Genomic DNA, 13545 nt, shown 5'->3' with positions numbered 1-13545 from the left:
CTAATCTGTGTTAAGTGACCTTGCATAAGAATACTGCAGGGCTAGACGTGGCTCAACCTTCTCCTCTGGCTGGGTGGTCTAGCTGCACGATACATTGGAAACTGCCCAATGACCACCAGTAGATGTCCTACCTTCTTCTTGTCCAAGGGAGATATCTCAAAAGTACTACTGCAGTACTTCCAAAAACCAAAGAAAGCGTGCTATTTGAGAGTCTTTGGGTTTTTTTAACATATGTTTGGAAAGATAACTTTGCATTATCAAGGAGACACTCATTATGCCCATAAGAAAGAAACCTAATTTGGCGGCGCACAGGGAGCCTAACGCCGAGGGAGCCTAATGCCGAGGGAGGCCCGGAAGGAAAGGATACGAAACCGGGCCTTCTCGGCAGTGGCTCCTCGCCTCTGGAATAACCTTCCTCCGGTGATTCGTGCAGCCCCTACGCTGGGCACTTCTAAGAGTCAACTAAAAACATGGTTATATGTTTAGGCCTTCCCTCCTGTCAATATTTAATTCTTCCTTTAGTTTTTCTTTCATTTATTATTTGTTTTATTATTGTATGTGTTATGGACTGTTTGTAAAATCCTTATGTTTTATCGTATACACCTTATTGGAAGCCGCCCAGAGTGGTCAACCAGACCAGATGGGTGGGATATAAATCAAATAAATAAATTAATTAATAATATAAAATTATTGTTCTGAATATCATAAAAATTAGATAAATGGTTAAAAAGAAGCTACACTGAGGAAGACTGGAAATATTAAAATGAAGTTTCGATGCCCAAGGATGCCTTTCTTCACATAAAGCATTTGACCTGGAAGTAAGGCAGTTGTATGCAGCCATTTACTTATGGCCAAATATTAAAGCAGGCTCTTAGCAAACCACTAGTCTCAAAGTAGCACGAAGACAAAGGGCCCTGTTGTCATTTACAACTGAGTTAAAAGCTTAAGCGTTACATCACCCACGCCTCTTTCGGGAGATCGTAGAAGGTGTAACATAAGGAAAGCACTTGAGTTGTGTGCATAGTTTTTTTACACCTTTGAATTGCGGAAGAAATGTGTTTTACATGTAAGTGGTTAATAATGCAACAAGAGTCTCAAGTATATATTTATATATTCCTCATTCGTGGCCTAAGTTGCTAAGGAGTCATTCTTGTATCTTCTCCTTGTAACACCACCACCTCAGTCTCATGGCAACTGGGGCAAAAGCTTTCTCTACTCAACATTCTACCCAGAAAGACTTGCCTGGGACTGGTAGGCGAACAGGCAACATATTTTCCCAGGCTTTTCCCACCTGAGGGAGTTTTCATCATGAATGTGCACTAATAAGGACTAGGACTTGGGAGGCCTGCGTTCAAATCCCTGCTGAGTCATGGAAGCTACTGGGATGTGTGGAACTGGTAAGACCACACCATAAATATCTAACTTGACTTGAAAGCCATTAACAACAGCAACAACATCTCACTATGGATCAAACACACTTCAGTGGTCCCCGTAGTCATTGGGGCTTTGGGGACAATATCACGAAGTTTCATGTAGTATTATAAGCAGTTGCAGATCTCAGGAATAACACCATCAGAGCTACAAAAAAAAAAAACAATATTAGGAACAGCATACATATGCCAATATTTTACAGATAGCATAGGTTTTTTGTAAAACTTGTATCTTTTATATACCAGCCAATGTTTTTATTATCTTGATTGACTTATCTGCTGTTTTTGACTCATAATAATAGTTTGCCATCAAGTCGATTCTGACTTCTAACAACCCTTTTCAGAATTTTCTAAGTAGAGAGTACTCAGAAGTACCTTACCATTCTCTTCTTCTGGGTGGGGGGGCACCCTGGGACTGTGCAGCTTGCCCAAGGCCACACAGACTGGCTCTGCTCCCAGGAGGGCCTGTGGGGGATCAAACTCCCAGCTCCAAGCTCTGCAGCCACAAACCTTACTCACTGAGCTATACAGCCAGCTTGAAAGCCCTATTATGATTGCTGTAAGTCAGTTCTTTATTGACAGTACCGAACATAAACATGTTGAATGACTTTGCTGGAATTGTATACTATTTTCCACTTTCAATTGTACAGTGATACCTCGACTTATGAACGTCTCCACTTGCGAACGATTCGAGTTACGAATGGCTCCGTTTGCAAAAAGTTGCATCGACGTGCAAACGGAGCCTTGACTTACAAACAAAAAGAAAAAGAAAAAACCTTTCCTGCCCCTTTTTTGACCTAAGTTCATCTTAGGTCAAAAGAAGAAAAAATAAAAAATTTTCCCCCCTAGTGGTAGAGTATGGATTAACCGGCTTTGCATTAGTTCCTATGGGAATTAATGCCTCTACCTACGAACAGCACCTCGACATACGAACGAAAAACAGGAGGTACGTATTAAATGCTTTTCAATGCATTCCTGTGGAAAATTTGGCTCGACTTACGAACTTTTCGATGTACAAATGCCGTTCCAATACAGATTAAGTTGAGGTACCACTGTATATTGAAGGGCAGTTGAAACAGTGAGCAGATTAATAAGAACCATAGGACATTAGGTCACTCTATTTCTCCATCTTGCCTAGTGTTTTCTGCTCTGACTAGCAGTGAGAGACCTGACTACATGGACTTTTAGCCCACTGTTTGAAGCACTGCAGAAAATATTTCCCACAGTAAGCTAAGCTGGCCCCATCTTTGCTGTCTTTCTGCAAAGACCATTCTCTTCAGGCAAGCTTTCCCTCAGTGGCTGGCTGCCTGGGTATAGTTTTAAATGGATTGTTGTGCCTTATTGCTTTCAATGTGTTGCTGGTGTTGCTTTTGTTTACTGGTTTTAGTGTGATATATGTTTGATCTGTTTTATTATTTGTATACAGTGGGGGGGGGACATCTGCTGGATAATGGTTCCAAGCCCCACTGTAGATACTGAGAACCATGGAGAACCAACTACATATATTTATTTTATTTTATTTTATTTTATTTTATTTAACTTATATGCCGCCCACTCTACCCAAAGGTCTCTGGGCGGCTTACAACAATTAAAATACAATTAAAATTCATTAAAAAGATAAATCAATTAAAATACAATTAAAATAGATACTCAAAAAATTGCCATTGGGACCCACAGTTGATATTATTTCAATTAAAAGCCTTCTGGAACAGGAAGGTTTTGACCTAGTGCCAAAATGTCATCAGCGTCGGCGCCAGACGAATCCCAGTTGGGAGGGCATTCCATCGTCTGGGGGCAGCTGCCAAAAAGGCCCTTTTCTACAAGCCCTCCCTCTTATCTCCTTAAGGGGTGGCTCTTTCAAAAGGGCCCCCTGGCTAGATAGATAAAAATGAATCATGGGTATATTATTTTGTTACAGAATAGGTACAAGTAGGAGAGAAAAAAACAGTGCCTTTTCTTGCCATTTTTTGTATATCTTGTTCATGGATTATCTGAGTTGTTACAGAGAAATGTAATAATAGAATCACTAGCATTGTGGTTACCCAGAATTGCAGAATAATACTTGGGGAAGTGTGGGGAGCTTATATAAAGCAGATAACATGCAAGAGACATGGTTTCACGTCTTTATATTTGCTAATTATTCATTTTTTCATATTTGTATAATCACCCAGTTATGTTCTCTGGCCAGCTTACAGAATGAATTGCATTCCCATTCAGTTCATTGTGTAATCCTATGTAAAGTTGCTTTGTCCAATCAGCCTAAGGAAATAAAAAGAGAAAAACTGTAATGTTTTTAAGGTGGTGGTGATCATAATCAGTGATGATCATGATCTCCTTTATGAGATGGCTATTAGAGATGGGGATATTCATATGTGAATATCCCCACACAGCTGGACTTAACAAGGGTCCAGCTTCTGGGGCCGGACCGTCTATTCACATGTCCGGTGGCGGCAGCGGTGGCCCACTCATTCTTCCAATCGCTCCTGGAGCACCTCTTTCTTCCTGCTCAGCTACCAACTCAGCAGCTGTGCAGGGAGACTCCGTCCTCCCCCTGCGTGGAGTGGCCAGCCAAGCGGGAAGAGAGTAACGCTCTGAGAGCGATTGGAAGGATGAACGGGGCTGCCGCCAGATGCGTGAGTGGATGGTCCGACCCCAGGGGCCAGACCCTCAGTAAGTCCAGTTGTGCGGGGATATTCGTATGTGAATATGAATACTGTACCCCCATCTCTAATGGCTATAGTATTGCAGTAATAAGGCATATAGTAGGCTGACTGGCTTATACTGGCAAATTATAGTTTTGTGCTATGTGCATGAACTGGAATAAGGCTGACTCAAAACTTCAGACTCATATGCTTCTCTTTCCTTCTCCTTTGTTGGCATTAGAATGATTTCTAATGTGTTTATAATAATAATAATATCTGGCAAACCACAAATTGAAAACAGCTGTTGCAGTGTTTAGTTTCACTTTCCGTGAATCGTGGCCCCTTTTTATGTGTGATCCAGCAGTCATGGTTTATATCAAACTCATGAAACAAGGCTTCATAATCCCTAGTCTGAGGCTGCCTTCTATTTTAAAAAAAAGTTGACCAGTGTTTATTTTCAACCATGCTTTCTTGTTCATATCCAGAAAAGGACAGGATTCATGGAAGTGAACTTGAAGGCAGCAGAACACCTCACTGCAGAAGTGAAAGAGAAGGAGTGGGAGACTTAGACCTCAGACCAGCTCCTGCACGTAGTGCTGGTTTTACATCTGAATTAGCTAGCACGTGGTCTCCAAATGGCTTATAACAATATTAATTCAGTGCATTTTCTTTATTGTAAGATAAAAGTTGCTTTTGCAAACAGCTTATCTAAGGATTATCTTATTTTATAAGAGGCATTATTAATAAATGCCCATCGTTTTTATCCAGGCCATGCTTAGTGATTTCCATATCAATGTTACTTACATTCATGCTTCTCTTTTGAAATGTTCCAGTTTAGAGTAGATTGGCAAAGTATGTACTGTACCTGTATAGATGTTTCTTTTCTATACTTAACTACCTCACTCTAAAAAAGGAGGTTAGTTAAGACTTGTGTTACCAGCATTGTCTTTAAACAGCTGGCTAAAAATATGAACATGGTGGTTTATTTTGTTGTATTTCTTCCAACTAAAAATAGCTAAACAGTTAGATCTTACCAAATGTACTTGTGAAATAAATTGCTGTTAATCATTTATGAGCATTTATGTATAACATACTTAGTAGGATGAGCAGCAGTTGGGAAAGGGAATGAGGGGAATTGCAACAAGAGAGCTTTGCTGAGGTGGAGATGTAATTGCCTTCCTTGACCTGTTACAGATGACTCTTGTTTCCAGCTTCACCACTTAAGTTCAAAACCTAATTGAGGCTACCATACAATTAATTAATTGTGCACAGCATTCTACATAGGCTGCTTGTAGTGCTATTGCTCAAAACTTGACAGAGGGGGGCAGCCATGTTTAATCTGTCCACATAAGTGCATCATTATGTTTGATGAGGGTATTTTGTCTGGAAGAAAGGAGAGCAAAATCTGCCCCATCCCATTCTCCATTGAAGTAAATAATTTTCTTCCAGTCTGGTTCAGTTGCCAATTACATAAAAGCATAGATCATTGCAAACATGAAAGCTAAGTGAAAAGATTGTTACAACTCAACATGGATTTCTTACAGCTATGTCAGTTCCAATTCTGCCTGCACAAAGCTAGTTTGTTGAAAAAAATATACCGTATTTTTCTGTGTATAAGACTATACTTTTGTCTAAAATCTTTAGACTAAAAATTGAGGGTCGTCTTATACACAGAAGTAAGCTGCAAAGAGAACAAAAACAAGTGGAGGGGAAATCAGGAATCAAAGTGATTCTGTAGCGCTTTTATCCCTTTCCCCCTACGCTTGCTAAGCCCCACTTAGATTTCTTAATTTTGGATTAGAAAAGTGGGGGAGGGGTGTTTTATACATGGAAAAATGCAGTATACAGATCAGTTTTGTCCAGCCTGGTATCCTCCAGGTGGGTTGGGAAATAAGCCTATCTGCCCCTAGCCAACGTGGTCATTTCCCATGCTGACAGAAAATTGAAAGGCGTTGTGATGCCCTTAGGCTGGGAATGATTATTTAAATTTTTATCCCATCCTCCTCCCTTGGTTTATTTTACTTGGTTTGATTTGGTTTTTATTTCATTTCTATCTTGCCTTTCTCCCACTAGAGTGATCGAAGATGACTTTCCCAGCCAGCCTTTCTACATCGTAAATTATAGAAATGTTCAACCAAAATGAACATATGGCGTTACTGTAACAACTGCCACTGCCATATAATTTTTCTTGTGCTAATAGTGGCTTACAAGAAATTGTCAGATCATTGCCCTGCTGATTTGGGGTGATGACCTTTCAGAGGGTACAGAAGGGGAAGAATTGACTTTCATATTGCTATCTTGTAGCAGTAGTGAGGGTGGTTGGAATTTGGTGAAGCAGATTTTCTGAAGATTTTTTTTATTCCTAAAAAACACACAAATTCCTAGTTTAGATAGTTGCAGAAATGCATTTTAAAGCATGTATGAATCAGGCCTCATGCAGCTGAGCTGTGTGGGTGGAAGCAACCTGTACTGACAGAGAAATTATGATTTAACTAGAAATAGAACTCTGGGGTGATAAACAGTGGGTTGTGTATTCTTTTATCATAAGAACTGAAGGTAATCTACTAAAGCCTATTATCTATACATATTGTTATTGTTGTTTAACACCACAATCACTTCTCTGATTGAACTGTTAGCGTCTTTCCAGATTGTCAATCTTGAGTAAGGAGCTTCATAAAGATAGCTGTTGATTTGAAATTTTGACTTTGTCACATTTGCTTAAATATAGAAGTACTTAACTTAGAGTATACATAAATAGACAGCCTCCATAACATCACTTAAAGACCTAATGTGGACCAGTTTCAATTGTAGTGTGCTCTTGTTATTTAAAAGTTACTGCTTCATTAATTCTTGAAAAATTAAAATTTATCCAATCAATCAAGATCCTAAGCCAAGAAAAACCAAGTTTTACAGTGTGTATAAATTGTGCAAATTGACTAAGGGGTCTTCTAAGTGGAACGTGTGCGCTGGCCCAGACTCATTCTGTGCTCCATTGTAATTGCAGCATTCTTAGAGCTCTGCTTTCATCTACAGTGCTGCCTCGCTTAACGGGCGCTCCATTTAGCGACGAAACCGCATAGCGACGAAGTTTTTGCAATCCTAAAAGCGATTGCATTGCGATGTTTTAAATGGGGTTTTTTCGCTTTGCTATGATCGGTTCCCTGTTTCGCTTACTGATCATCACAAAGCGATGATTTTTTAACAGCTGATCGGTGGTTCCAAAATGGCCGCCAGGTAAAAAAAATGGCCACCTTCTGTGTTTAGGGACGGATTCCTCACTTAAGAGGAAGTGAAAATGGCAGCCGTATGGAGGATCTTCGCTTTAAGGTGAGTTTTAAGCCCATAGGAACACATTAAACAAGTTTTAATGCGTTTCTATGGGCTTTTTTAAATCGCATAGTGACGAAATCGCTTAGCAGCAATTTTTGCTGCACGGATTAACGTCGCTATGCAAGGCACCACTGTATGTGTTTTATTGAACCAATGTAAAACAGATTAACATCCGATGAACCAGTACGATCATAGGAAGGGTATGAACTCAGGAAGCTTCCATACATCAAGTTGTTAGCCTGATGTATTTGCTATGTCTACACTGAGAGGTAATATTTCTCTGTGAGTCTTTTCCAGCCCTAATTGTGTATGGTGGAATTTAACCTTTTGCACACAGCACATGTACTGCCGAGTTACAATCCCTCTCTGAAATTAGATTGGCATCAGTGCCTTCTTTTTTTCAGTAAAATATATCTGCCTCCCTTTTCGTGTTTTATGAAATTGGTCTAGGAAGTTAGCTGAAATTAGTGGAAATATTGAGACACATAATTGTCCTCCTGAAGCATTTGAGAATAAAAACAGTAAACAAGGGTCATTTTCTGTTTCAAATGTTTTTTCCTTTATGAATGGAATTCTGATAAAGATTCTGTTTTTGCTGCAATGATGCAGTTTCATCTTAAGGACTTTGAGAATTGCACTAATTGTCTCTTGCCTTCATTATCATATTGGAAGAGTATAAAGGTCAGTAAGTGGGAACACCAAAACTGACCTTTTCAAAACTTTGTTGCCAGGCAGAAGAGCATTTTCCCTTAGCAACAATTGTTTTGGAGCAGGGTAGAGCAGTTGTGCACGTCAGAGGTTTGTTTGTAGCAGAGAAAGGAGTGGAAGGAGTGGAAACTTAGCTATTTCGTGAGTTTACACAGCTGAATTTATATAGTGTACTAGAGGTTGCATTGTACAATCAAAAGGGCAGGAACAGACATGCAAAGTATGCAGAATAATATTAATATATTAATAGAGTGTTTTATCATCCACTTCTGACTATTCATTTACAGCAGCATCACATTTAATTAATTTTATATGATACGTTTTCTGATGACTCCCGTCTTTATCTTCAGAAGAAGCACCAATAATTATTCCTGCATTTTCGGATTTAAAAATTGAAAAACAAGAGTGGGCACTACCTTTATAATACTATTATTGAACCTAAAGGTAATACCTTTTTTGAGGCAACAGAAATGCCAATAACAAAAGGCTTGTTTTCTAAACAAATTATCTAAAACGATCCTTAAACATTTATAATAAGTGGAGGTAGATATATTTTTGAAGCATCCACTGTTCCAAAACGCATTATAGAAGGTTTAAATAAAGCTTGCGTGGGACGTGGTGGCGCTGTGGGCTAAACCGCAGAAGCCTGTGCTGCAGGGGTTAGTAGACCAGCAGTCGTAAGATCGAATCCATGCGACGGAGTGAGCTCCCGTCGCTTGTCCCAGCTCCCGCCAACCTAGCGGTTCGAAAGCATGCAAATACAAGTAAATAAATACAGACCACCTCGGTGGGAAGGTAACAGCGTTCCGTGTCTAAGTCGCACTGGCCATGTGACCACGGAAGATTGTCTTCGGACAAACGCTGGCTCTATGGCTTGGAAACAGGGATGAGCACCGCCCCCTAGAGTCGAACACGACTGGACAAAAATTGTCAAGGGGAACCTTTACCTTTACCTTAAATAAAGCTTGCAGCTGCATCCAAACTTATTTGTTTGTTTGTTTGTTTGTTTGTTTGTTTGTTTGTTTGTTTGATTGATTGATTGATTGATTGATTGATTGATTGATTGATTGATTGATTGATTGATACCCCGCCCCTCTAGACCAAAGACTACTCTGGGCGGCTAACAATAAAAAATGGAATAGAAACAATATAATGAAGTAAAAAAAAAACAATAGTAATGTGGCACAAGATGGGGAAAAGGAAAAAAAGTTATAAATAAATAAAATAAATAAATCCCAAAACATTAGGAGTATAGCCAAGAAAAAGAAGTCACCTACCTGTAACTCTGGTTCTTCGAGTGGTCATCTGTGAATTCACACTAATGGGTTAATCTGCGCCTGAGCAGAGCAGTCTTGGAAGTTTCTAAAGCTCTAGGACCTGGTGCTGGGACCTCCCACCTAGGCTATATCCCTGCCTCTGGCACCGGGTGCCTCAGTTCCGTAGAACTATCTGCCGCTGTATAATATATCCAATGGCCCACGTACAGCGGGGAGGAGGGCAGGAAGTGTGAATTCACAAATGACCACTCAAAGAGCCAGAGCTACAGGTAGGTAACTTCTTTTTCTCCTTTGTGGTCTCTGTGAATGCACACTAATGGTTGACTAGCGAGCTGACTTACCAGGAGGTGGGCGTCAGAACAGAAGCCAAAACAGCTCTATCTACAGCAGCCTCCACCTTGGCACAAACATCGAGGCGATAGTGTGCTGCAAAAGTGAAAGGCGTGGACCACGTCACCGCCTTGCAGATGTCATTCAGGTCCACTCCTCGGAGAAAAACCCTGGAGGAAGCTTGGGCCCAAACAATGGAGGGCAAAGGTTTATGAGCTAGCTCATATGCCAACTTAATCATTGAAACCACCCATCTGCAAAAGGTTTGAGGTGAAACCGGGGATCCATTCATCCATATAGCCAAGAACCAGTCACTCAATTTTACTTTTGCCATTTTTTTGAAAACGAAGCATGAACTATATAAACCTTTATTAATGCCAGATAATGTAAAGAGCTTCCCCTTCCCACCCAATTTAATAAAATGTTTGTATTTGGATTCAGACTGGTTGTTGCATTACAAAGCTCCTTTAAGCCTTGAATGGCTCCAAAATATAGCTTGATGCCCTATTCAATTTTTGTTATCTTACTGAAAATTTATTTACTATATTTTGATTCAATTGAAGAACAACCATTAATAGGAAGTTTTTTTTATTGGAAAACCATTTTTCGGGTGGACAATACACTAGGGTCTAATCTGTAGCCAGTAGCTTCTCTTCATCAATCCATAATTTCCTGTCTCAGTGAGTATTTAAGATTTAATCTCATTTGCACAAGTCACCTGATAAGCTAAACAGGTTAAAACAAGTTCTTTCTCCAAAAGTCAACACTAATACTTCCTTCAAAGAAGTAAGCATTCCTACTATAAATTAAACAATGGTGATGACAATGACATTTGAAGAATGTAGAGATATGTGGAAGAGTGTGGCATTTGTTTGATCCTGTTTAGTATTTGTATACTTAACCTTTCTTAGTTTCTAATATGGTCTTTTTAAGATCTAAACTGCCTTGGATCTTTTTTAAGGAGAAAGGCGGGGAAGAATATTCGAAATAATAAAATAAATCAATTTATAACTTTTCACTCTTCTGCAAAGCTTCTGAAACAATGGGCCTCATCTTTATTTAAACCAAGCTGCTCTTGACAGTCAAGTGTTCACGGTTAGATTGGACAGTACTGTATAATACAGTTAAGAGTATGCTTAAAGTGGAATATAATAAATAAAGCTAGCAAGAAGGAGTAAATGTGTTATGTTTGGATATTTATAGGGAATGAATTGCTCTGAAAGCTTGCATTATATTTATTTACCAGTCAACAATCCTGCCACACTAATCTGATCTCATTTTTTGATTGGGTAATCTCCCTGATAGACAAAGGGAATGCTGTTGACACAGTTTACCTTGACTTTATCAAAACTTTTGACAAAGTGCCCTATTATATCCTGATTAGCAAGCTAACTAGGTGTGGGCTGGATAAATCAAGTGTCAGGTAGATACAGAATTGGTTAGAGAATCATATTTAGAAAGTGATGATTAATGGCCCCTTTTCCAACTTGGAGGAGACAACAAGTGGGGTACCCTAAGGCACAGTCCTGGGTCCAGTGCTCTTCAACATTTTTATTAATGACTTGGATGAAGGAGTACAGGGGATGCTTATCAAATTTGCAGATGACACAAAATTGGGTGGAATAGCTAATACTCTGAGATCATTGCCCTTCTGCACAAGTTACACAGCAGGATCTTAGCCACTAATTACAACACACATTGTGTAATGCAGTTTCATGTTTGTAATCCTTACTATTTCAGGTATCTTTGGGGACAATGTTTCTAAATTAATTTACTGTAAGATGTTAGTACTTCCTTATTCAGCATTATAGTCATTAGTGGAGCAAGAAACTAACTAACGGCAAAGCCACTGGTGTAAATTTAAGATTACTCTGCTTTTCATAAAGATCCTGATTTGCTTAAAAGAAAAGAGCAAGTGATCTCAAGCGATTCTAGGAAAATAAGCAGTATCTGATATAAAGGTTATTTAACCAAAAAGAGCTGATTTGAGTGGTCAAAATGAAGATGCTGGTATGCTCCATCAAAAAAAATTTCTTCTAGCAGTTCCGTTTCAGCTTTCGTCCCCTATTTTTCTCCATTACCTTTCAATTACCTCTTTATCTCTTCTGTTCTTTTCCAGGAAGAAGTATTTGCCTCACATAGAACTCAGATTTCGGGGGGGGGGGATCTTTCCATTTAAACATGTATAGAATCTAGATATATTCAGTGGTGGTCTAGTCCTGACTTTTGCAGGTCCTGCTGTCTTATCAAGCGATTTTGTGATTATGTCAGTTGTGGTGCAGTTTACACTATCTTCTTTTTAAGTTCACAACATCTCATTGCCCTTTCTTGATTCCTTTTCTCCCCCTTTCTTGCCATTCTTTGCAGGCTCTGATACTTCACCAGCTTGGAAGGTACAGCTTGGCTGAGAAGATCCTTAGAGATGCTGTCCAGGTGAACTCAACAGCCCATGAGGTTTGGAATGGCCTCGGGGTGGTTCTGCAAGCTCAGGGTAATGACGATGCAGCAACCGAGTGTTTCCTAACAGCACTGGAGCTTGAAGCCAGCAGCCCCATCGTCCCTTTCACCATCATTCCCCGAGTCCTCTGAAGGCCGGTAAACAGGCAGTTCATCATGCTTCAGCGGAACACAGGAATGTTAGGAAGCAAATTACATAAGCCTTCCTTCTGATTCCAAGGGTGGCTCTTCAAGCTGAGAGGTAGTACCACAAAGCAGGCAATCTGGCCAGTTCTATGAGGGGATTCTGATACATGGAATATAGCATATTAATGTTAATGAAAAAAAATGGCTAGCCAGAAGGAAAAAACACACACCAATACCAAACCACCACCTGTGTATTGCCTACATCTTTGCCCCCATAGTACTTTGACAGCCTGATGCTATTGTTCAAATGGGTATTGTGCCATATTTTATTAGGTGACATCTGAGTGTTATGTAAATCTCTAAACAGAATCAAACAGCAACTGTAGAATAATAGATGCAAGTTAAAATTCAGTGGCAGAGCAGTCTATTTTTATCCAAGCCTGTCAAAGACCTGTTCTCGTCATGTCTTTCAACCTCTCTCGGCCCGGGAAGAAAAAAATGTGAAATTTGCTGTGTTACATCTCTTTACCAGTTACCTAGGCCAGCAAAATCAGCTGAAAGGTTTATGTTTTTAGATGTGAATAACTGTGATGTGTAGCTAATTGTTATTCTCTTTATTTAGAAGAAAGGTTGTGTACAAGAATATTTATATTTTACCAATGTATGCCTGTTGAAAAAAAGCAGATGAAGATATTAGTTATTTAAGTTTAAATTTTTTATGTGAATCCAGAGTTTATTTATCAATGGAAATATGTAAAAAGATGCTAAAGATGGAATATTTACCGACATTCCTTATGCATTATACACCCACTTGGCTCTATGGGAAGATTATGTTAATAATAAAAAATGATTTTTGAATGGATACAGTGCTTCTCATGTTTGTTTCGAAAGGAGCGGTGCTCTTGGAACTTGGTGAGTTCCTGTCTCATTACTCTACAGAATTTTAAAAAATGAAATTTTCATGGATATACTGTATGATCACCTAGCAGTTTTATCATTCCTTTTCGTATCAGACAACATTGGATTGGATTGATGGAGCCCTCTGCTGTGCCATGAGAGGCATGCAGAAAACCATGCTTTTATTAATGTGCAACACAACCTGTGCCATCCTTCACCTCACAGTTAAATCCTATTGTGTTCATTATGGCTTCTTCCTAAGTAAATGCCCAGAGGATTGCAATCTTGAAAAACATTTGGAAAGTGGGTAGGAACAAACATTGGTAATGCAGTCAGTTCGGAATGATT

At 39.4% G+C, this 13545-nt stretch overlaps 1 protein-coding gene across 10 annotated transcripts in view; it reads left to right on the top strand.

The window, feature by feature from the left end:
- The window catches only part of TTC7B (tetratricopeptide repeat domain 7B), a 149804-nt gene extending 136642 nt beyond the window's left edge, over positions 1-13162 (top strand). For all 10 annotated transcript variants that reach the window (XM_072986562.2, XM_072986570.2, XM_072986563.2 and 7 more), the window contains one exon: positions 12085-13162. In XM_072986562.2, the coding sequence (XP_072842663.1) occupies positions 12085-12306 (222 nt within the window). In that variant the 3' untranslated portion in view covers positions 12307-13162. The remainder of the gene's footprint in view (positions 1-12084) is intronic.
- Positions 13163-13545: the final 383 nt, after the last annotated feature.

This window comes from Pogona vitticeps, chromosome 1, assembly GCF_051106095.1.
Source record: "Pogona vitticeps strain Pit_001003342236 chromosome 1, PviZW2.1, whole genome shotgun sequence".
NCBI classification, from domain to species: Eukaryota; Metazoa; Chordata; class Lepidosauria; order Squamata; family Agamidae; genus Pogona; species Pogona vitticeps.
The sequence above is the reverse complement of the archived record's forward strand: the minus strand, read 5'-3'. Positions and strand labels throughout refer to the sequence as shown.